The 25,498-nt window shown below is 37.9% G+C and overlaps 1 protein-coding gene across 6 annotated transcripts in view; it reads right to left on the bottom strand.

The window, feature by feature from the left end:
- The window catches only part of LOC108993642 (tRNA N(3)-methylcytidine methyltransferase METTL6), a 30,883-nt gene extending 5,744 nt beyond the window's left edge, over positions 1 to 25,139 (bottom strand). For 5 of the 6 annotated variants that reach the window (XR_004797614.1, XM_018968625.1, XM_018968623.2 and 2 more), the window contains exons 1-7: positions 24,814 to 25,139; positions 17,790 to 17,899; positions 7,977 to 8,188; positions 7,806 to 7,888; positions 5,921 to 6,023; positions 5,663 to 5,805; positions 5,262 to 5,393 (exon numbers count right to left, since the gene is read on the bottom strand). Coding sequence is in view for 5 of the 6 variants with exons in the window: in XM_018968625.1 (XP_018824170.1) it covers positions 5,295 to 5,393; positions 5,663 to 5,805; positions 5,921 to 6,023; positions 7,806 to 7,888; positions 7,977 to 8,188; positions 17,790 to 17,899; positions 24,814 to 25,008 (945 nt within the window). In the remaining variant the exon portion in view is untranslated. The remainder of the gene's footprint in view (positions 1 to 5,261; positions 5,394 to 5,662; positions 5,806 to 5,920; positions 6,024 to 7,805; positions 7,889 to 7,976; positions 8,189 to 17,789; positions 17,900 to 24,813) is intronic. The other variant, XM_018968628.2, reaches the window with a different exon arrangement.
- Positions 25,140 to 25,498: the final 359 nt, after the last annotated feature.

Genomic DNA, 25,498 nt, shown 5'->3' with positions numbered 1-25,498 from the left:
TTGAATAGCCCATGTTCATGGTTTGGATGTTGATACGATTGTCGGATGCTCATACATGAAATAAATAATAAACAAATCATATAACTTGTATATAAAGCGAGAGATATAGAGCTTTATGTAATTCAGCATAAACGTCTACGTCCACAGGTTGTTTGGGGGTGAAATCCCCTATATTCGGTAATTATATAGTCTCTTGTGGCCTTTCGTAGCTCTCAATGCAATGGAGGAAATTTAGGATTTCCGGAGAGGTTGAAGATGATGCCTTCGCTATGGAAATCTGGAAGGGGGAGCCAATAATCTGCCTTGATGTGTAGAGATTTCCTCCTTTTATAGAAGTCTCTTTCCTTCTTTGGAGTAGTTTAGTCCTATTTGCCTTATAGCACTTTCATCAGTCAACTTTCCTTTTATCCCTAGTAATGGGCTTCCAATGGGCTAGACCTTAGTTCATTTCATATCTAACAGATGTCCGCGATTCTTAAGGTTGGCTTGTCCAACAAGATAGAGATAGTCTATGAAAAACGTAGAAAAATTAATTCTGGGAATTAGTCCCTAGTTTTCCATCGTCATGTGATGCAATGAAGATCTCCGAGTGCAGACCTCGAGGAGACTAAATCCTTGCAAGGGCCTCTAGGACATATGTATGTGTGGGTGTATACATGATGAGAATTGTTTATCGTTAGTGAAGAGTGTCTATCTCTTTTCCCTTGAGATGGTTTCACATTGGTGTGGTTGTTTTGGCATTGAATTTTGAGTTTGTTGGTAGTAACCTGGACTAAGTGGTCAAGGAGCCTGTCAACCCCCTAGATCCATCTAATGCAACTATCGAGCCCATCGACTCGTTGCCGAAAGAAACCCGCATTAAACAGTTAGGAGCTGGCCTCATTCTCGAAGGTGACCTACTAGCAGCAATTATGGCGAGAGAGATGCACTGACACTTCTCGTTGAGGCAGTTGGAGGCTTACTTGACCACGTTATTGTGGTATATGTGTACGTGTGCCTTGTCTGCGGGAGCTTAGCTTGCATGCTGCTAGGCATGGCTACTGTGGCGAAGGAGTATGTTTGCCTCATTTGCAGTGGCTAGAGGTATGCTCGACCACTATGGCCGCCAAGGTCGTGTTAGCCTTGGTCACCGAAACATGGTCGCCAAGGTCGTGTTAGCCTTGGTTGTTGTGGCAAGAGGATTGTTCTACTGCGCTATCGTGGCGAAGAAGTATGCATGCCTTGTTTGCTTGTTTTGTAGGGGGTCCGAGGGCTTGTCTCTAGGGCAACTCGGTTGTTCTAAGAAGTTTTCACCAAAAGCAAAACTTGTAAGTGTAAATAATCCAAACCATGAGCCAAGTGGCCTAATGTCTGGCGAGGGTTCAATTTCTAGGGTATTCAAGTGTGGCTCAAAGACAACCCATTGTTGGAATTTTTTCATCTCTCTATTCTTTGGTTGTAGTACGAAAATGGCACGAAGTGCCCAAAGTGAGGCTTGAGGACGGTTCTACCTTGGTGATAATGAAGATCCAGCATGCCCAAGCAAGTTCTCTAAGGCGGTTTGTTTTAGTGAAGGTAGGGAGCTAAGGTGCCTGAATGACACTCGAGGGCGACCCTCTAGCTGGCACTCCATGTCTAGGGGCCAGGTTTCCAAGCTTTTCGTCTAGCCGAAGTTGATCACCGTTGTGAGTCCTCTTTGTTCCTTTTACTGGCCCTAGGGCTCTTGTTTGGGATATCGATTACCTAAACTTCCTTTTGGCTAAGTACCAACGAGCAAAGGGTATTTCAATTTATTCATCCCTTGGGAGTCTCATGGAGACCTAGTCAATTAACTATTACTGCCAAGCTTAAGTCTTAACTTGTGACACTCCAAGGAAAGTGTTTGCCTTTCTTGTTTTTGAGGTGGGCAAATCTCTGTCGTGCTGGGGCAAGTATTGCATGCGCTCCTTTACCATTGCGAGGGACTTCTTGCAGTTTGGGAGGCGAGCATTGTTGCTCGGGGGCATATTGTTGCTCAAGAGGAACGTTGTTGGCCGGAGCACCATTGTTGCTCAGAAGAGCTTCGTTGCTAGGGAGGAGGGTTGTTGGCTGAAGCACCATTATTGCTCGGGAGAGCCTTGTTGCTCTGGGTGAGTGTTGTCGGCCAAAGTGTCATTGTTGCTCAAGAGAACCTTTTTGGCTCGAGGCGAGTGTTGTTGCTTAGGAGAGCTTTAGGCCTCGTTTGTCTTCACAGATGAGATGAGTTGAGATAAAAGTTAAAAGTTGAATAAAATATTATTAGAATATATTTTTTTAATATTATTTTTGTTTTGAGATTTGAAAATTTTGAATTGTTTATTTTATTTTATGTATGAATTTAGAAAAGTCGTAATGATTAGATGAGATGAGATGAGAATGGTTGTTGTTTGACTTGAAGGTTTCTCTGGCCAAATTGCCTTGCGCAGCAATTGATGTTCCACATGCGGGCGAGAAGATGGTGAGTGGTGCTTGAGACAAAGACTATTGCTTGTTGTTGCTTGTGCAAGCTTCATCACTTGTGGTGCTTTGTCTTTGGTGGGGAGCTCCATCGCTCTTAGAGGTATTATGAGCACTGGGTGCAAGCTAAAATGCTCACCCATTGGGCGGGCAAAGTGCCCACAGGCTGCTTGCCCGCGACCCAGGTTCGTTACCCGCCTCTAGCCCTTTATTTTATGCCTTTCTTTAAGAGTCTCATAGAAACCTGAGGAACTTTATGGGGAGAACATCCAAAACTCAAACTTGTTAGCACAAGTGAAGTTAAATCTCGTGTTTGGGTTGAGCAAACCTTGGTGAGCTTCATTGCCCAAGTTATTCGAAGTGCTTGTCAGTTGGGCGAATTTCTTTGCTTTCCATGCTTGGGCAAGTGTCATTACTCGCCATGCTGGTGCGAGCTACATTGCTCGACTTTTGCCATCTAATGCTTGGTTACTTGCACGAAGGCCAAACTTCGCTAGGTATGTGCCTCAGGGCAAGTTTCATTGCTCGCCCAAAATGTTCCTGTGTGGGCAAGTTAAGTACCCACATTGCTTCCTTCGCTAATACTTGCAAGGGCGGGCTAATCGTTTATAGCCCAGGCAAGCTTCATGGTTACTCGCCTTGGTCGTTGCTCGGGCAGGTTCATTGCTTGCCTGAGGCTCTCTAAGTGCAGGTAGGTTACGTGCCTACCTTGCTTGTCTTTTGGGTGAGCTGCGTTACTCGCTCAGGACTTTCCATCTCTGACGCGGTCGGTGCCTGCCATTGCTTTTGTCCCGAGCAAGCTCATTGCTCACCCTGGATTTTTCGAGCAATGACGTGGCATATGTGCCAGCAAGGCTTTTGTCCTGGGCGAGAAAATTGCTTGCCTGGGACTTTCCAAGTAGTTTCACGAGCATTCTAAGCGAGAGCCTGGGATTTCACAAATGAAAGATAAAGAGATCAATGAAACTGAATTGTTTTTGTCGTGTAAGAAGGCAAGGGTTGCAGTGCAACCGTGAGTTGTTGCGGCGCAGGGAGTATCGTGGCCAGAGATGCTTGGTGTGGAGTGGGAGGCGTCCATGGTGGATTCCAATGGCTCCAACTTGCTCTGTCTCGACTGTTAATCATAAAAACCGCATCCATCTAGGTTGGACAGTGGCTGGCTAGGTGGGTATTGAAGTCCAATGGTGGGGAGTAGTGATTCAACAGACTTTGTGTAAGACAGAAGCACCTTCAATGTGAGGCAATGGGAGTAATGAGGATAGCATGTCCATCTGTTTTGCTTTGTTTCGATTCCTTAAAACATATAAATTGTATATAAAATGTAAATAAAAAGAGAGACACAGACATATATGGTTCAGCATAAAAGCCTACGTTCATAGGTTGTTTGGGGACGAAATCCACTATATTCGGTGATTTTACAGTCTCTCATCACCTTTTTTTTTATAAATCTCTCATCACCTCTCGTAGCTCTCAATACAATAGAGGAAAATTAGGGCTCTAGGGAGGTTAAAGTAAATGACTTCACTGTAGAAATCTGGAGGGGGAGCCAATAATCTACCCTAATTTGTAGAGACTCCCTCCTATTATAAATGTCTCTTTCCGCCTTTGAAGTAGTTGAGTCATATTTGCCTTATATCACTTTCGTCACTTTCCTTTTATCCTTAGGCTTCCAATGGGCTGTATCTTAATTGGTTTTATATCAAACAGTGGCAAAGAACAAAGGTTCATCCACGAAAAGTTATACCATGTGAGGCGGCGTACAAGGGACTAAACCAGAGGAAGATGAAGAGAGGGTTGAGGAAAGAGGTGGGGTGCAGGTACTCAGCCTTTGGTGCAGTTACATGCTGTAGGTGGTTTGGTATACACTGTCCGTGCCTTGGGCAGGGCTGGAACTCTCTCACAGTTTTCCTTAGTGGTAGCAAGGTGGTGCTGTGGAGGGTTTGTTAACGGTTAGGTGCGAATAGAGCAAATGACTTGCCTACCGTCCGTGGCTGCGCAGGGAGGAGCTAGGTGGCTGGGTGGCTTGGTCTGGGAAGAGTTCAGTTGGAGTCATGGCTGAGGCAACCCTAGAAAATGGAAAAGTGGTTTACACAATGCACGAGGGCTATGGGTTGTGTGTTTTCAGCTAATTGGGTTACGGGTCAAGCTACATGGGGTTTGACCCATGGGTCCCTAGTGTTCTTCTTGGGTACTTGATCTAACCATGGGCCTAGGTAACTAAGTCAACTGAAGGTTAACTTCTAAACCCAATAGTTCAAGGCCTAATATCCTTCACGATCCAATTTCTAATCCCCTATAATTAACCTCAATATAGATGAAATTGAAGCTTAGTCAAGTTTCTACCCTAACTTGACCTCCTAATTTAAAAACCTATATAAAATAATTATTAATGGCTAAATAAATAATTAATTAAAAGTAATAATTCCTCTAAAATATTGAAGGATATTACCTTGTTGATGTAGTTTTTACATTTACATTGTTTACTTTCTTAAAGCCTTTGTTTAAAGATTTTTGTGAACCCTATGCTTTCTTTTGTACATGGTATTTCTCTGTTAGAAGTGAGGGCTATCAATAAAATTGAGGTTATCGTCCCTCTTCTCTTAAAAAAAAAACAGTTTTTCAACAGCGATGATCAAACCATAGGGCAAGAACCCTCCCTCCCTCCCTAACTGTCGTCCTGCATTTACATTATTTGGAAAGATGTGCTCTGCTCTAAAACAATTATAGATATGAAACAGCAGCTTTTCACAGCAATGAGCAAACCGTAGGACAAGAAATAGAAAAATCTTCATTTCTTAAAATAGTACCTCTATGAGAAAAGTATCTCTCAACAAGTAACTTCACACAGGCTTCTGAAACTTCCCATGAACCCACACTCTAAGCATACTGTTCCCGTTTCGGCGATTCACAGATTTAACACAACAATATTCAAGTTCTAGCTGCAAGGTCCGGAAGAGGATCAAAATAAGTAGCAGTCAAAAAACAAGTTTTTTTGAGTCTCAATCTCCAAATAATACCAACTACTTGGATATTGAAACTTCAAATGAAGGAAAACCACTGGGAGTTAAAAAATTAATTAATAACAATAAAAATCCCATAAGATGATCAATTCCTTTCTTTCCAACATAATCAATCAACTACAATCATAGTGTCATGTGAAACTCTAGAGTACAGTTACCATCACGTAAGTAAGAAAGAGAGAGTATACCTCAATGAAGCCCACACCCAAAAAGAGATCTCTAACGGTATCTAGACAGAAGAAATAAGAACGGGTTCCATCAGAACGCATGTACTCCCTGAACCCCACTCTTTGGTCTGACTCAAATCGAAGCATAGTCATATCGTAGAGGCCTGAAGTATTCAGCTTAACCTTTGTCAGCAGGTGAAAACACAGAATTCAAAATCTTCTACTAATTTAAACCTAGTACATTAAATTCAAACAGAAATCACGATTTTTAACTATTACCGTAATCCCTAAATAAAAGCATGCCTCCTGGCTTTAAAACAGAAAAGCACTCCTTGATGGATGTTGGCATCCTCTGGAATGGTACAGCTGATAGTGTGAATACCTAACATCATACAGATAAAAGAAGCAACTCTGACGTCAAAATCGCATCATTCTTCTCATAAGGTTTGAGTATAGTAGTAGACCATGCACCATGCAGAAGCTCAGGTTTAGGGAAAAAAGGTTTAAGCAGGATTAAAGTCACTTAAACAAGGAAGAAAGCAAGTATTAAGATGGCAACTTAGCATGAAGCATCTTTAGGTTCAAAGCAATACATTGCACCATGATTTCAGAATGCACAGCACATTACCACTCCATCACTGGGCAAGTAAAAGTCTCAACCAAGATAAACAAATAGCTGAAAGGTTTGTGGAAGCAAATAAAAATGGCAAGAAGCATTAATTATAACAGATCTTGCTGCAATTTTTAACTCAACTGAACTTCAAAGACAATGATTGCCCCAATTATTACAAAATAATGGATTTCATCTCAAGTTAACAACTTGTAATCCATGAACTCAGAGCTTGCTTGTTTTTATTTTTTTTTCATTTAGCATTATATTGTTCTTCTTTTCTTTGATCGGTAACGTGCATATGGATGTAGATACTGGGTGATATTGACGTAAAGCTCTGTGCATGTGGATGAATTTGTATTAATTACAATATGGTTCAAAAATGTAGCATTACACTTTCACTAGCGGGAACATTTTTGGCTTGTAAACATCAATATATACAAGTTAAAATTTCTTACACTGCCATATACAAAAGCATGTTATCATCTCCCACAAAATAATTAAAAAATTATTAGATAGGCATACACACAAACATAATTGCATTCTATTTTGGCATTTTCTGTTATTTCACGTTTTTTTTTTTTTTTTTTGGCTTCTTGGAAACATAACATGCTGTGTGTAGATTTATACATGTGACATACTACACGTGATGCTGAGTCGTCGATTTGCTTATATGGTACCATTTTCAAAAGGGAGTATAACCTAGAAACCAATTAGGTATTTTTTATTAAAAGAAACTTTTTGACCATTTCTTAGAAGGGCCAAACCGAAGGGTTACTTGCAATCACTAGACAATAGAGCCCACTTCTAGTACCATCAAAATGTGTACAAATTATGGGATCATTTATACTTTGTTTTTTATAGGTAAAATGATGGGATTTTAAGGGGATAACGGATAATTTAGATTATGTTGCAATCACTAGACAATAGGCAACAATGTCTCACCCAGATGGCATGGCCCAAAAACCAAATAGCATATCCCAAGTCCCAGACCTGGGTATGCATAAGTTGTACTTGCAAAACAAAAAAGCAATGCCTTGCCAATCGAAATAAGAACCAATCGGATGCATTAGAGGAGGGCTGTTAAGAGACTTGAAAAGATGATACTTAAGAGAACTAAATGCACAAAATCAGCTCCCATCTGTTGCAATATCACATAACAGGCAGCATTAGAAAAAGGCAGTATACGCGCATATAGGTTTTCACTAAAGAAAAATTTCAACTGGGATGAGTGGCAATTGCTACTAAAAATTCAAGGGCATATTTCTGTGTATGGATATCAAATTAATTCATTTCAAGTTGCATGAAATTTAAGCACAGGGAATTTGGTAGGGAGATGTGACATCTTAACAACCACCAAATGAAAATAATAATAATAAAAAAAAGTTTTACTGAGATTTGTAATGCATGATCATTCAAGTGAGAAAAAAAAATAAAAAAATAAAGAAGAAGAAGATACAGGGCCCTATTTAAACTTTTTACATTTCTGAGTAAACATCCAGGGGCCACCTAGCTATGCAAACTTGAAATTATTTGGGGGAATAAAATGCATACCAAGGTAACAAAATCCACCCCACCAATGCAACAGTCTCTCTCTTTCAATGAATACGCATCATTGCTATTATTCTCTTTAACATCTGGAGAAGCAAAAAAGAAATCTTGAGTACATATTGCATATGGGAACAACAAAAAGTACACAGCAATGAGAAGGATGAAGATCAAAACCTGACAAGCAATTTTGCTGCTTTTGTAGAAACATTTCTTGGCAAGTATGGCAGCCCAACCACTCTGGAAACCCAGTTGTAGAAAAATCACAGCAGAATGTATGGAAACGATGTCTAACAGATGCTACAGTAGCGGCAGCTATAATCTCTTCAGCCTTCTCAAGAGTCTCACTGCTGCAATCGCATGCATACACAATGATGTGTTCATTGCCACTACACAGGAAATGGTAGTCTGTAAGCACTCAGATAGAGAGCCAACGGCATAATCTGGAGTTTATGACAAAGATCTAGAACGTGTCTAAATTTAATAAATTTATCTCAAACTTTTAACTCAATAAAATGTAATGTAAGTTTATCAAGTGTTAAAACTAATTTGAAACTTTTTCTACATGTTTCAACAAAATAGGGAAATTTAACAAAAACAAGCCATATAGTGATAAGAAATCCATAAAGAGGCCAAGAAATATTTCCAATAATTGATGCATTCAAATTGTGACATCACAGCCAGTTTCCTGAATATTTCCCAAAGCTAATCACCAAAAATAAATCCTCAAGTACTGATTTGCTAGACAAACTTCAAAATAAAAAACTAGAAATGATTTTTGGTGCATGCAATGACTACCTATAAAGCTGTTTACTACAATGATTTAGAAAAAACTTATCTGCATGCAAATAGCAACTAAAGGAACTGCATTTAATTTTGAAAAAATTCCAATTAGTCCCTAGGTTTTAATGGGATTCAAACTTGCATCCTAGGTTTCTAAATCCTCAACTTTCAAGTGTTTACAATTTAGTCCTAACATCAGTGTTGTTGAAAACCTTAACATAATAGAAACCACATCACTACCATGCCAAGTTGGCTTAGAAATTTGGAGGCAAAATAACAAATTAGAAAATATTAATATCATCTGGCATCATGAGTACATGAGGATATTAAATTTTGTTGTGGAGATTAGGTGTGGGAAAATATACAGGAAACCCTGGATTCATTATCACCATATGCTTATTTTAAGACATGCCGCGCACATATAGATCAACACATGACAGGACATGCATCTAAGAAAATTCAAACAAAACAAAAAAAGATAATAACATGAACTTTAAAAAAAATATACAAAATAAAGGGTAGAGGAAACAAATGAAGCCAAAAAAGAATATCCCCAAAAAACCTTTAAAAAAGCCAAAAAAACAAAAAATTTAAAAAACTAATAACAAAAACATTGAAAATTTGCATCACATCCTTGCAAGGTGGGGCAGGGCCTTTTTCCTTTTTTCTACATTTTTGCTTGATAATTACATTACTATTCTTTTCATTTTTTTAATGTTCTTTTGGGGTTTTCTAACATATGGCAGTGTCAATCTATTTATGTGGCATATCATGTGCGGTCATGCCAATGATGCAGCACAAATTCCATTAGAATTTTGGATGAAACCTCGACAGAAGGACTGATTTTCATATGAGATTAGAGAATAGAAAGAAAGGAGGCTGAAAGTTTGGAGTTTTTCGTCCAATTTGGAAACAGTTATAGTGATTCCCAATCAGAAGTAAACATTGGGAATCTTCTCTCTTACTTTATGTACGCTTTTACATGGGATAGCTAATATGCAATCTAGTCAAAATTTAATTTGGTTGAAAGAAAGATATGTCAAAGATATACTTTCCTTCCATGTATACTGATAAAAAAAATAAAAATACTTTCCTTCCATGTATCTGTTATGATTGTAGGTTCTATCAATCAGCTCTTCGAAATGACATTCTTGCCATATGGCAATTAGGCACAGAGTCGAAACTTGCCACATGGATGAGATATTTTTTTAAAAAAAGGAAACCTCTCTGGGGCTTTTTGGCATGGCAACCATCTTCAAAAGAAAAAATTAATACAAGGAAATAGGCAGTATAAAAGTTGGCCACATGGATGAATTTGTTTGATTGTCACTAAATACTTCAGAATTTTTGTTTTTTAAGGCTTGCATTGATATTTTACATTTTTTCAAAAACAAATACAAAAGCACGATTTTCAGCACTTAAGGCCTACACACAAAGCTCACTTTTATAAATGTGCTTTGCTTTTAGTAAGCACAGCGCTTCAGCCTTGACACTTCGCACTTTGGGCCTAACCGTGCTTTTACCAACATTGAATACCCTGGATTGACATAGATATAGAATAATTTCCACATTTATTGGGTGGATTATGAAGGTCTTGTGTGAGTTCTACGTAACACCCCTTTTCATAGGCTTTGGGACACCGTGTACTTTCGTAATTGTAGCCCAGTAAGAGACTCATACATAAAATAAAAGCATCACTTTATTTCATAAAAAAGAGTTCATAAATAAACCAATTTCTAAAATAAAGAAATAATCAGAGTTTTAATGCGGAAAATAATAAAATGAGAACTCAGACCTAAATCAAATTAAGGATGCATAGATCTAAATAATATTAGACTGCTCTCTCTAAAATTAAAATAAATTACAAAATAATTATTTTTCTTAAAGTTATTATACGTTAATTATGTAGAACAATAATACATGCTTTAATAGAAACTAAGTGACGATACGTTATTTTATAGGTGATGAATTATGTGATTAAATTCTTAGATTAGCTACGAGGCAAGTAGCTTGACTACACTTAGAAATATCGTAAACCAGTCTTTTAAATTTTTATGGTATTTAAAGCTGTAGATACTTAGCCCAAGTACCCGAAAAACAACTCAAATACCACAATTTCGGTCCTGTATCGGCCTGAACCAGTTCAGAACCGGACTGTTTCGGGTCTGTATCGGCCTGAACCGGCCTGTTTCAGGTCTGAACTGGGTTATTTCGGGCTGTATCAGCTGTGTTTCTGGTCTGAACCGGTACCAGTTTAAAACTAAGCTGAAACAAAAATAAGCTATCCTAAACGAGAATAAGAATACCGTATAGGTGTTACCAAACAGGTGTTATTCCGGATAGGAATATACTCTTACTCCAGGTTTTGGCTATTCAAACTCAAGGATTGGATAGCTTATCCCTGCAACCAAACACTCCGGGCTTCAACCTTTTGTCGGCGACAGAGGCCCCTTCCGGCGGCGACAACGATGCCGATACCCACAGACAAGGCCGACGAGTCCACCCCTAGTGCCCAGTACCGGAGAAGACGCCGGAGAGTGGCAGGAAACCACTTCAAACACTTTCGGTCCCAACGACAAAGGGAACCACTGTATCGATTTCGGCGGCAACGATGATGCCGGTAACCACAGACAAGGCCAGCGAGTCCACCCCTAGTGCTCAGTACCAGGTAAGACACCGGAGAGTGGCTGGAAACCACTTCAAACGGAATCACCGTATCAATTTGGGCGTGAACCACCGTACACGATCAATCCAACGTACACTACTCTCTGATACCATGTAGATATTGTGTGGAGTTTCAATCTCCAAGTTCAATTGTGATATTGTGTGGAGTTTGTCAAATATGACAATTAAATTTGAGTCACAGTTATATGATGTGGTTACCTCTTATGTTGCTCCTAGTGGACATAGAGGCTGAGGTAGTAGAGGTGCATGTGGGGGACGTGATGCCAAAGGTAATCACGCTCAAGGTCGAGAGCCTCATAAGTGCACCCATTGTGGTCGCACTAACTATTCGGTGGACTATTATTGAGATCTACATAGTAGACCATCTGGGTCTGCTAATCAGGCTATTTGCCAAGATACTACATCAAAGTTAACTAACTCCGACTCAGGTATGATTAGTATATCGAAGGATGAGTATGAGCAGTTTTTGGATCACACACAAGCTTCATCCGCCACAGCTACTCTTACCCACTTAGGTATAGCATCCCCATGTCTTGCCTCATCCATTCAAGATCCGTGGATCATTGATTCAGGAGCTAATGAGCATCTGACTGGTCTGTCATCTATCTTATCTAAGTTAGATACTGTGACATCTCCAAAAAGTGTTACTCTCGCTAATGGTTCTCTTGCTAAAGTTACAGGCATTGGATCCACTAAGCTCATTGACTTTATATCCTTGTCATCTGTTCTATATGCTCCTAGTTGTCCCTTTAGTTTATTGCCCATCAGTAAAATTACTCGAGTTTTCAATGTTCAGTAACATTTTATCCCTCTTCATGTGTCTTTTAGGATCTCAAGATGGGAAACAAGATTGGTATGGGATATGAAGCTAGTGGCCTGTATTATCTTGATGTTAAACATTCACCCACTCGAGCCCTTACATCCACATCATCTGCTTATGAATGGCATTGTCGTCTTGGTCATCCCTCTCTTTCCCTTTTAAAACATGAGGTCAGGAATCTAGGAAGTGTGTCTCTCTTTCCTTGTGAAGCATGTCAAATTAGTAAACATCATCGTGTGTCGTTTATACCTCGAGTTGATAAACGAGCTTCAAGTCCTTTTGAAATGATTCACTCCGATATATGGGGACCAATCAACATTAAATCAAACACATTTCAATATTTTGTCACATTTATTGATGACTACTCTTGTGTGACATGGATGTTTCTGATGAAGGCAAGATCTGAATTCATTTCCATATTCAAAGTGTTTTTGAAAGAAATTAAAACTCAATTTAACAAAAGGGTTCAGATTTTGCATTCTGATAATGCTAGAGAATATCTATCTAGTGTCTTTGCTACTTACTTAAGTAGCAAAGGAATTGTTCATCGAACTTCATGTTCTTATACAACCCAAGTGGTTGCTCCATATAAACTTCTTCATGCAAGTCTTCATGCAAGTCGTCATGCAGAAATGCATTCTTAACATCCAACTGAAATAAGGGCTAGTCTAAATTAGCAGCAAAAGAGATCAACACTCGAACAGAGGTGATTTTGGCAACCGGTGATTTTGGCAACCGGGGAGAAAGTCTCCTCAGTGGCATTGACTACGAGGAGACTTTCTCCCCGGTTGCCAAAATCACCTCTGTTCGAGTGTTGATCTCTCTTGCTGCTAATTTAAACTGGCCCGTATTTCAGTTGGATGTTAAGAATGCATTTCTGCATGGCGACTTGCATGAAAAAGTTTATATGGAGCAACCACCTTGGTTTGTTGCTCAGGAGAGAAGTATCGAGATACTGTATGCAAGTTAAAAAAGGCATTATATGGTTTGAAACAATCTCCTCGAGCATGGTTTGGGAAGTTTTCTTATGTTGTATTAGAATTTGGTCTCCATAGATGCCAAACAGATCATTCGGTATTTCACCTACATAGTGATGCAGGTCACATTTTGTTGGTTGTATATGTGGACGACATTGTAATTACTGGGAGTGACTCTGCTGGAATTGCTAGGCTGAAACAGTATTTACATGATCAGTTTCAAACAAAAGACTTGGGCAAGCTGAGATATTTCCTTAGAATTGAAGTTAGTAGATCTAAAGAGGGTATCAACTTATCTCAGAGGAAATATGTACTTGATCTTCTGGAAGAAACCGACATGCTGGGTGCACAACCTATTGACACCCCTATGGATCCAAATCGTAAATTCTTGAAAGATGAAGGTGAGTTGTTTGGTGATCTAAATAGGTATCAAAGATTTGTTGGGAAATTGAATTATCTCACTATCACTAGACCAAACATCTCTTATGCAATGAGTGTACTGAGTCAATTTTTACAAACGCCTAGGGTCTCACATTGGGATGCTGTAATTCATATGCTTCGTTATCTTAAGAGAGCACCTAGCTTTGTAGGAGGTAACTTGGTTACATGGAGTAAGAAACAAGCAGTAGTAGCTCGATCTAGTGCAGAAGCTGAATATAGGGCAATGGCTCACACTACTAGTGAGCTAGCATGGTCGCAACACTTCCTTCAAGAGATTAGGTTTCTAGCTCCTACCCCTCTCCAGTTATTTTGTGATAATCAAGCTACAGTGCATATTACCTCTAATTCTATGTTCCATGAGAGGACTAAACATATAGAGATTGATTGTCACTTCATTCGAGATAAAATACTAAGTGGTGACATTGCTACACCTTTTGTGAAATCTGCAGATCAACTCGCAGATATGTTTACTAAGTCTTTGTGTTGGAGTCAGTTAAAACTTATTTGTTTCAAGTAGGGGTGTAAGTTGAAACCGGAAAACCGGTCCGGACTTTACCAGTTTTGAACCGGTCCGGTCCGGGACCGGTTCTTAAAATGTGAAAACCGGCCGGTTCCGGTCCGGTTCCGGTTTTAGGATTTTTCAGACCGGACCAGACCGGTTGATAAAAAAAAATATATAAAAATAATATTTATATTATTGTATATATAAGTTTTATACAAAATATTATATATATATATATATATATTAATATATATAAGTTTTATATATTATGTATAATTATAATTTTTTATGTGAAAGTTTTATATATAATTATATATATTTATATATGAAATAATTTCTTATTATAATTTATAAATTATTACATAAAATGTTAATACTAAATCACTAAAAGTTTATAACTAATACTAATATTAAATATATAATTTATAACTAATACTAATATACAACTTATAATAAAAGTATAAAACAATATTTTTTAAATTAGTTTTTTTTTTTTATAAACAAATTTATAATGACAAATTGTGAAACTTACATTTTAAAAAAACCGGAAAACCGGACCTGACCGGACCGAAAACCGGTAAAACCAAAAGTGCCGATTTAGGAGGATAACCGGTACGTAATCGGTTTTGAAAAATACAAAACCGGTACATACCGGTTCGGTCCTAGATTTTGTCCAAAACCGGACCAGACCGGACCGGTTACACCCCTAGTTTCAAGCTAGGTTTATATGATATATATATGCCCCAACTTGAGGGGGAGTGTTAGAGGACATGTTTGTAATTAGTATAAGTGTGTGAGGGTATAAGTGTCAATTGTATGTAGTATATATACATTTGTACATCAATGAAAGTGTGAGTGATCTTTCCGATATGTATCTACAAAAGCCATTTCTTTGGAAGTGTGATATTAAATATGTAGAACAGGCTGATTAGTTACATAAAGCATACCACTCATCATACAATGTGATCATGTTATATTTTTATTACTTTATGCTAGTCGTGTTAATTACGTGAATCATGCATCTCATACAGCAAATGTTATGGAAGTCCTCGTATGATAAGTATGAGTAAATCTAAGATTGATAAGATATAAGATAACCATAGAGATGCATGATACCAATGCAAATTATGGGTTGACGTGCAAGCCACGGACCTAAGCGTGATCCATCATAGATATTTATGATAGGTTTAGCAATGCATAACCTTGTACACGGGATTAATGTGTGTTGGCCAATTAAGATAAGATAATAGAAATCAAATTTTTAAACCATGCATGTCATAAGCATAAGTATGAATATGTCAGATTTTCGTCAATAAGCATTCAAATTTTTAGAAAAAATCTAGTGTTTATTACGTTTATGGTATGGTGTGCTTCTTATTGAGTTTTCAACTCATTTTATTTATATTTTATATTGTTAACCAACCAGGTGAGGAAGACGACCAAGACGAGCAGGCGGGCAAAGCTTAGACGGAGCAGTCTAGTATTACTTAGATCTATGCATCCCTAGTTTGATTTAGATCTAAGGTCGCATTTTATTATTTTCCGCATTAAAAACTCTAATTAGTAATTATGTCTTTATTCTAGAAATTTGTTTATTTATAAACTCTTTTTTATGAAATAAAGAGATGCTTTTATTTATTTATGCGAGTCTCTTACATGGCTTCAATTACGAAAGTACCTGGAAGGGATGTTACATTCTAAGTCTCACACTAGTTATACTATGTAAAACTAGGCTTTACAAGTGATTATGAGGATCTATAAGGCCTAATATTCTCACCTCATCTCAAAATTTCTCATAATTTCCTTCCCAAACATCACTCAAACATAAACACTTTTCAATTTCAAATCTTCAACTTTTTCATCTAATCATTACCTAATCATTACAACTTTCCCAAACTTCCAAACAAGATAAAAAAAAAACAATTCAGCTTTTTCAAATTCCAAAACAAAAATTATATTAAAAAATTATATTCTAACGATATTTTAACTTTATAATATTTTTATTCAACTTTTTCTCTCTCTTTTTTCAAAACCTAAAAAACATCTTAACTCAAACCATTTCACTAACTATTCACGGATTTCTCAATTCATCTCATTCCCCAAACAAGGCCTAACTGTAGCTTTGACTATAGCCATTTTAGGATATGGCACATATGTGACATATTTTCCTAGATCACGATGGTGATAAGAATGGAAGTTTCAAAATCCAAGGCAAGTAGGTGATATTTCCGATTTTCTCAAGATGTTGTATTGTTTGAACATTGGTAGTGGCGAGGACAAATTGCTTTGGACTCACTCTGGGAACAAGAAGTCCACAGTCAAATCATTGTATAAGGTTATGTTTTGCCAATCCCTTAATTCCTTTCCTTGGAAGTGTATTTGGAGGTGAAAGGTACCTCTCAAGGTTGCTTTTTTCAGTTGGCTGGCTTCCCATGGGAAAATCCTGATGGACAATTTGAGAAAGCGTGGTCCCATCATTTTGGAATGGTACTTTATGTGTAAAAGGAACAAAGAATCAGTGATCATTTATTACTCCTTTGTGATGTGGCAAAGGATATATAGGATGAGATTTTTAATAGGACTGTTATTGCTTGGGTGGCTTGCTGGAGAGGTTTCCAAGGTAACTACTTAATCGATGTGTGGAAGATGATTCCTCTATGCCTTCTGTGGTGTATTTGGTGTGAAAGGAACGGCCGTAGCTTTGAAGATAGAGAATGCTCACTGCAAGAGATTAGAGGCTTTTTCTTTCAGACTTTATTCTTTTGGGCTTCTGCTATTGTTCTTGAAAGGGCTATTTCTCAGGATTTCCTTGTTGCTCTTTCTAATTCCTAGCTTGTAATTAGGTGTCCTTTCTTGTATAGTCCCTGTGTACTTGGGCTATGCCTAATTGCTTGATATAATAAAATATCATCTCACTTATCCAAAAACAAAACCCAAGGAAAAGTAAGCCAAAGTGAGTTTTAACTTATTCAACACTTCTTCTTAGATTCGAAGAGACTTTGCAAGTTCTTACATCAAGACAGCTGATTTGAGTTCAGATGCTGTCAAATTCAGGGTTATACTTTAACCAAACTTTCATCCTACATAAAGTGAAATGAATATCAAGCTGTTATGCATATCCACACTTGAACGCCCTTCTATCAACATTATCTACAACATCTAGGTGACCAGTGCAGGCTAGTAACCGCATATATATATATATATATATATATATATATTTTTTTTTATAAGTAACTGCATATGAAAAGACCATCTAATATCATACAGTACTTGATGTCATTGGGTCATGTCATTTCATTTATTACATTGAAATTAGGACGTTAGAGGTAAGGTAAAAACATTCAAAACATTTTTTTTGTAAGTTCTAGATCATGATATTACTTATCAAAAAAACAATTTAGCTGCTTTAAATTTGCAGGAAAATACAGAGTAATGGCTCCCTACCATGTGACAAATAGCTCTTTCTACCATCACAAACATAATAATAAGTTACCATGACGAACGTAACAAGCACTTTCTAAATCATTTTCATTTCTTGCTTGGAAGTTATATAACTACTACTGCAATTTCAAACCTGGGTTCAAAGTTTTTTTTCTTAACCAGAAGTTCAATTAAGCATTGTAGGAGCAGAACCTTGTGTTTGTTCAATATGTTGTTTCAAAATAAGGAGTTAACATAATGAAATCTCAATTGAAGCCAATTACCCGAATGGATTTAAGTGTCCAGAATTTAAAAAATCACTTCCCTACAATGAATTCAAGTCGAGGCTATCTTAAAGTTACCGTAAAATTGGGAGAGCAGTACTACCATTGCCACATCCCACCTCCAAAACCTTATAATGTTCTCCACACGAGACTAGTTCTGGGAACTCCTTTAGCAAATACCGTCTCTCCTACATCCCAAAGGGGAAAGTAAGACAAAATTTTTGACAGTAAGATAAGTTCTATTAATGATCTGAAAAAGTACACCCAGAAGAAGGGGGGGGGGGATGCATCAACAACACCTAGTTAGAGAGAGAGAGAACTAGAAAGAGCAAGAAAATTAGCAAGCTGATGCTAGAGAGACATAAAGCGGCTGTGTTCCATTGGTACAGCGAATTGAAGAAGTCTTGGGCAATAAAGCTAATGCATCCCAATGATAGGATGCAATGGTACAGCCTAAGACAAGAAAACTAAAACAAAATCTTACATTTACAAGTTCCAATTATGCTGCATGGAAAAAACAAAGCCAAAAGGAATATTACCAACAATAAAATGAAACAAAAGACAGCTCCATAATCTACATGAGGATAAAACTCAATAAACTCAAGTCTATAAATTGTTTTATTACCTAAAGTCAAATGCATTATAATTGTCTTCCGTTTTTGAATATATGATTATCGATGGTGAATAATGAAGATCGGTCATAAACTACTATCATATAATAATTTAAGACAAACTGGAAATTCTCCACACGAAAGAACAAGAAGCCAAGACACAGGTATTTCAGGCCAAAGAACTTTTCACTGGATCAGCCTTTATGGACTCTTTTTATTTGAAATAATTTTTCAGGGATAAAACTGAATCTAAGGGTTGTAACCTGATTATTAAAGAAATTATGATAACAACTCAGAAAATAAAGTCTTTTTGGCTATGATATGATTTGAGTTGTATTGCACTCTCCTCGATCTTTTAATATCTATAGTACCAACCAAATAGGTTTTTTGTGGGTTTTTGCCATATCCATCAAGTATCAAAGCTGAAACATTCTTTTTTTCATAAAATTGTTCAAAAATCAAGAGTTCTTTAGCCCAAGAGATGTTTCAAATGCAAAGGGTTAGGGGGAAACTTTTGCCAAAAATGACACTGTATAGAGAACACACGAGCCAAAATCCTAGAGATCATACAATAGCCCAAAACCTGCATAGTGATCATGCCATAGCCCATAGACCAATAAGAAGACTGGTTGGGAAGAAGATGCCATTGATGAGCAGCGTAATCCTTCTCATTATCCCGCGATTCGTGACAAGCTCAAATGCGATAAATTAATAAATTATTATTGAATTTTTGGAATTTCATCTAAAGATGAGTTCTGAGGATTACCTTGATTTTTAATCTAGTTTGGAGAGTTATTTTGAATGGAAACCTTAGGCTCAAGAGTGGATGGTGGTGTTTGTGAAGTTGTTACCAAAGGGGGATGGCAGTTCAATGGTGGAAAAGGTTACAGAAGAAGCAGGTAGACAAGGAAAGCCAAATTTTACTTGGGAATTGATGAAGCCAAAGTCAAGGAAGCAAATTTAACTGGCCAATTACCTGATGGACTTGTACGAGCAATTTCATGGATTGCAGAAATGAGATTTTAAGAGTGGAGAAGTGTGCCGGCATGTTTTATAACTTATAGGATTAGAACTTAACCACACCTATGAGAAAGTTTCTGCAAGAATGACATTAGCATATGATTTATCAACCATAAGGAAGAAGATGATGTTTACAAGAATAAAAAGCAGCCAATTCCACCTCAGCAGCTCTAGAATATTCAGAACTTTTGTCCTTTATTCCTTTCTGTTGTAACCAACTTGATTCTATTCTTATTCTCTTTTTTGTCACTACATGCTCTGCTGTAAGTCTGTATAAAGACTAGAGTCACTGTGTAACCGTATGCTCAATGAAATGAATATTTTACAAGTGCATATTATTTCTTTCTGATATGGTATCAGAGCTGCTAGACTAGCAGTCTCTCTGATCCTCCTTTTTTTTTTACCATGGCAGCTTCTCCTTCTACCTCCCCATCTCCTCCTACCTCCATTTCCTCTTCCTTTTCTCACCTAGTCTCAATAAAACTTACCTCTGAAAATTACATACCATGGAAAGCCAGCTTGCAGCTTACCTAAGAGGACAGGATCTGTTTTCCTCTGTGGATGGCACACAAACACCACCACCAAAAATGATCTCTACCGAAAACAATTCCAGCCCAAAAATAAACCCAGATTTTCTTACTTGGCAACGCACGGATTAACTCATTTTGAGTCTTCTATTTTCTTCATTAACAGATTCTGTGGTTGGCCATGTTATCTCTGCAGGTACATCACGTGAGCTGTGGTCCTCTCTTGAATCCATGTTCAGCTCACACTCTCAAGCCAAAGAATTCCAGATCAGATTTCAGCTTACCAACTTATCTCGAGGAGATCAATCTATTTCAGATTATTTCAGCAAGGTGAAAATGCTTGTTGATACACTTGCTGCAACCGGTAGTCCACTTTCCGACAAGGAATTTGTCACATATCTGCTCAATGGTCTTGGCCCTACCTATGAAACCTTCATCACCTCTGTTACAACCCGAACTGAACTCATAACATCCAATGAACTCTATCATCTTCTTCTCATCCATGAGAATAGGATGACACACAACTCTCACACTTCCATGTCCTCCCCCTTTGAACCATCTGCCAACCTAAGCACCAACAGTCCATGAGACCAGAGAGGCAGGGGTTTTTTCGTGGAGGCTGAATTGGTAGAAGCTAAGGGAGGTTCTCCTCTAACAGAGGACGTTCCTTCTCTCATCAAAACCCAAATTTCTCTCCTCAAAACAGTCATCAACAGAGACCTACCTGCCAAGTTTGCAACAAACCTGGACACGTTGCCCTACAGTGTCACTTTAGATTTGACCATGCCTATCTATATGATCTTCTCCGATCTTTCCAAGCCAACTACACCTCCCCATCAGCCATTCCCGACCCAACCTGGTACCCAGATAATGCCGCAACCCATCACATAACCCACGATCTCTCCCATCTTAATCTTACATATGAACCATATAATGGAAATGAGCAAATTCGAGTTGGCAACAGAACCGGTCTTCCATCCACAATATTGGTGAATCTTCTTTTTCCTTTAATTTTTCATCTTTTAAGCTTCGAAATCTCCTTCATGTTCCTACTATCACCAAGAATCTTGTCTCTATCTTTCAATTCTACACTGATAATGCTTGTTTCTTTGAATTCCATGATGATCATTTCTCGGTGAAGGACAAAATGACAGGGAGGCTCCTCATCCGCGGACCAACCCATAATGGCCTTTATCAGTTTCCCTCCTCCCTGTTGTTGTCTTCTACATCCGTCAATCTTGGTGAGAAAGCGTCGATAAGCTGCTGGCACAAGAGATTCGGTCACCCCTCTCTCGTTGTTGTCTCCAGAATATTGAACACCAACTACTTGCCTTATTTCCCCTCTCAATCATCTTCTGTTTGTCCCGAATGACGTGTAGCCATGGCCCATCAATTGCCTTTTACTTTAAGTATCGCTTCCTCTATAAAACCCCTAGATCTAGTTTGGGCCGATGTATGGGATCTAGCCCCTATTGTCTCAAGAAATGGATTCAAATATTATCTTTCTATAGTTGATCATTTTGCAAGGTTTACTCGGTGCTTCCCTCTTAAAAATAAATCGGATGTTTTATCTGCTTTCACTTCATTTATTATATTTGTAGAACGATTCTTTAACACAAAAATTATTTCCCTACAAACCTATGCCGGGGGCGAATTTCTTGCTCTTACAACACTTTGCAAAAATCTTGGAATAAATCATCGCTTCTCTTGCCCACATACACACCAACAAAACGGCATCGTTGAGCGTAAACATCGCCATATTGTTGAAACTGGGCTTACTCTTTTAGCCCAAGCCTCTCTCCCTTTTTCTTTTTGGGCCAATGCTTTTGAAACCGCTACTTACCTCATTAACTTACTACCTACCCCGATTTTGCAAAATAGATCACCCTACTTCATGGTTTATCATAAACCTCCCGATTACTTTTTTCTCAAAATTTTTGGGTGTGAATGTTGGCCTAATCTCTGACCATATAATCGACACAAATTAAGCTTCAGGTCCACCTCATGTATATTTCTTGGATATAGCACCTCTCACAAAGGATATAAGTGTTTTGATTATAAAACAAACCGTCTCTATCTTTCCCGCTATGTCATTTTTAATGAAACAAATTTTCCTCACAAAACAAACATTTACGCTCAATCTATTTCTCAACCCAGCCTTTGCACAATCTCTCTTCCTATTTTTCCCAATTCTATTCTTGGCCCAGCACCTCTTAACTTCTCTATTCCTTTCTCTCATTCTTATTCTATTCCGTCTGGTCCACCCCCAAATCCTAACTCTAGCTCAATCCCAACCCCACCTTCTAATGGCCCAACCTCAAACACACGTATGACCGGCCCACCTTCCTTATCCCCAACCCAACTTCCTCCCACACAAATCCAGCCCTCCAATATCTCTTCAGACTTACCTTCGTCTTCCCAAATTTCTCTTCCTGCAAAAACCCTTATCTCTCAAATTCACCCTCACTTCCTTCGGCTATCCCTCAATCATCCCAACTTCCAAATCCCTTAATCCCCCCACGATCTCCTATCATAACTCATTCTCTCACAAACTCATGAAAACCTTGAACCTTCACCGATGGAACGGTTCCCTATCCAACTCGAAATTCCTTTCTCTCCACTGCCATGGTTCCCGGTGAGTCATCCCCCTTCACTATAGCCACAAAATTTTCTGAATGGCAATCTGCCATGCCACAAGAATATCAAGTCCTCATGAAAACCAACACCTGGACACTAGTTCCTCCCTCCTCTGCCTCTAATCTCGTTGGTTGTCGTTGGATTTTTCGTACTAAGTTGCACTCTAATGGGTCCATTGAAAGGAGAAAAGCCAAACTCGTGGCTAAGGGATTTCACCAATAAATCGGTATAAACTATACCGAAACCTTCAGTCCTATGGTAAAGCCCTATACCATTTGGTTGGTGCTTTCAAATGCTGTTGCTCGTGGCTGGTGCCTTCGTCTAATAGACATCCAGAATGCCTTTCTACATGGTAAGCTTTCTCAAACAGTATTTATGCAACAACCGCAAGACTTTGTTGATCCCTTGCGACCAAATTTTGTCTGTAAACTCAATAAGGCCATTTATGGTCTAAAGCAAGCTCCCAAAGCTTGGTTCTCTGAATTGAGTTCTTGACTTATCAGTTATGGTTTCTCGGCATTTAAGGAAGATCCGTCCCTTTTTATTCTGCATACACCTACACTTTGCATGTTCATTCTTGTGTATGTAGATGACATGATAATCACATCTTCATCTTCAACAGCTGTTTATAACTTGATTTCAACTCTCGGTGATGTGTTTCCAGTTAAAGATTTGGATCTATTGTCATATTTTCTTGGATTGGAAGTTGAAACTATTGTTGGAGGTCTTTTAATTACTCAGAAAATACATTTCTGGCCTGTTGAAAAAGACCAATATGACTAATGCAAATTCCATCTCCTCACCCATGTCAGCCTTGACCAAACTCTCCAAGTTTGATTCCCCTTCTTTTGAAGATGTCACTCTGTTTAGAAGCATTGTTGGTAGTTTGCAATATCTGTCCTTAACCCGTCTTGATGTGTCTTTTGCTGTAAATAAAGTACGTCAATTTATGCATGACCCTAAACTTTCTCGCTGGACAGCAGTGAAGAGGACCTCAAATCCACCATTAATTATAGTCTTTTTCTCTCCAAAAATTCACCTTTTACCCTGCATGCATACTCTAATGCCGATTGGGCAGGGTGCCGGATGATAAGAGATCTACAGGTGGTTTCTGTATTTTTCTAGGAAATCACCTCATTTCATGGAGTTCAAGAAAGCAACATACAATTGCACGCTCTAGCACAGAGGTTGAATACAAATCCCTGGCTAACACAACTGCAGAGCTCATTTGGTTGCAAACTCTGATTAAAGAACTTGGTTTTTCACTGTCAAAACCTACTATTTTGTGGTGTGATAACCTAGGGGCGACATACCTTACTTCTAATCCTGTCCATCACTCCCGCACCAAACACATAGATATAGATTTTCACTTTGTGTGTGATAGAGTGGCAGCCAAGACACTGAAGGTTTAGTTTTGCAGCAGTAAAAATCAACTGGCAGATGTGTTTACAAAACCTTTGGTGGCTGATTGATTCCCCATCTTGATATCGAGTCTAACTGTGTGTGACACCCTGCTAGACTCAAGGGGGCATATCATCCATAAGAAAGAAGATGATGTTTGCAAAAATAAAAAGCAGCCAATTCCACCTCAGCAGCTCGAGAATATTCAGAACTTTTGTCCTTTATTCCTTTCTGTTGTAACCAACTTGATTCTATTCTTATTCTCTTTTTTGTCACTACATGCTCTGCTGTAAGTCTATATAAAGACTAGAGTCACTGTGTAACCGTAAGCTCAATGAAATGAATATATTACGAGTGCATATTATTTCTTTATGATATATGATTCATCACCCCAAAAAAAAAATAACAACCGTCATAACTTTTATGTTGGCCCATCATCCGATATTATTTAGCAATGCAATATGCTCTTCTTTTTTGTTTATTTCTATTTTTTAAAATTGCGATACAGTGTAGTATTCTCTAAATTTGAGCTAAGCATTTGCATTTCTATATGTGGAGTTGAGTTGCTTTCTCTAAGAAAATGTCATGATTTACTAAAACTTCGTATACGCAATAATTTGCTAGAAAAAAATTGTTACCAAATTCTAGATTAAAAAATATTTCATAAAAAACCTTTGCCCATCTAAACGAAATAGACAACAAAAAAAAACACCAAATATTTCTCGTAACTTATTAGACTGTTTACAAAACAGCAAAAAATAAAATAACATCAATTCCTTTTTTACTGTCTTGTATTGAGCTTTCTCGGCAACCAAACACCCAATAAATAACATTAACAAAGCCCGGACATTTTCAATTGGAAAGTTTTAAAGACATCAGCCTGTACTAAAAGTACAAGATCGGAACCTTGAAGAATTTGCCGGAGGAGTGACGGACGTGAAATCTTTTCCATGCCGCTGAATCTTCATCTGCAGCTTTAATTGAAGAGGGATTCGAAGATTCGAATGGGAGCAAGTGGCAGCGTAACGACGGGTCGTTTTCGACCTCTGCTCGCAGTTCCTCCCACTCGAAGTCCTTGGAGAAGTACTCTGCTGCTTCCATCTTCTCCTAGCCTCCTAGCCTAACAGTTTCGAAAGGGAAATGAAAGGGAATGACATTCATTCTAAATAATTTTTCCGTTTTTCTTCATACAATTTATTTCAATTTTTCCCTCCGGAAAATTTTATAATACAATTTGATTCGCGGAATAAATTTTAATTTTGCTTTAACATGATATCTTGAGGCCATTTAGATAATGAGAATGTTGTCATTATAATTTTAAAATATAATAATTTTCTTAAATTTTTATATAAAATATAATAAATAATTTAATATTTTAAAATTTTAAAATAATAATAATAATAATAATAAATAATATTTTATTCAATTTTTATTTTTTATTTTAATTAATCTCATCTCAACTAATTATTTAAACAGTATTAATCTATATTTTTATAATTTAATATATTTTATTATTAACTTTATTGTAGCCGATATATTTTGGGGCCGCAGCTACTAAGGGCAGGTTTGGAGGTGAGATAAAAATTTTATA

This window comes from Juglans regia, chromosome 11, assembly GCF_001411555.2.
Source record: "Juglans regia cultivar Chandler chromosome 11, Walnut 2.0, whole genome shotgun sequence".
Taxonomy (NCBI): Eukaryota; Viridiplantae; Streptophyta; class Magnoliopsida; order Fagales; family Juglandaceae; genus Juglans; species Juglans regia.
This window is presented reverse-complemented; position numbering and strand designations above follow the sequence as displayed.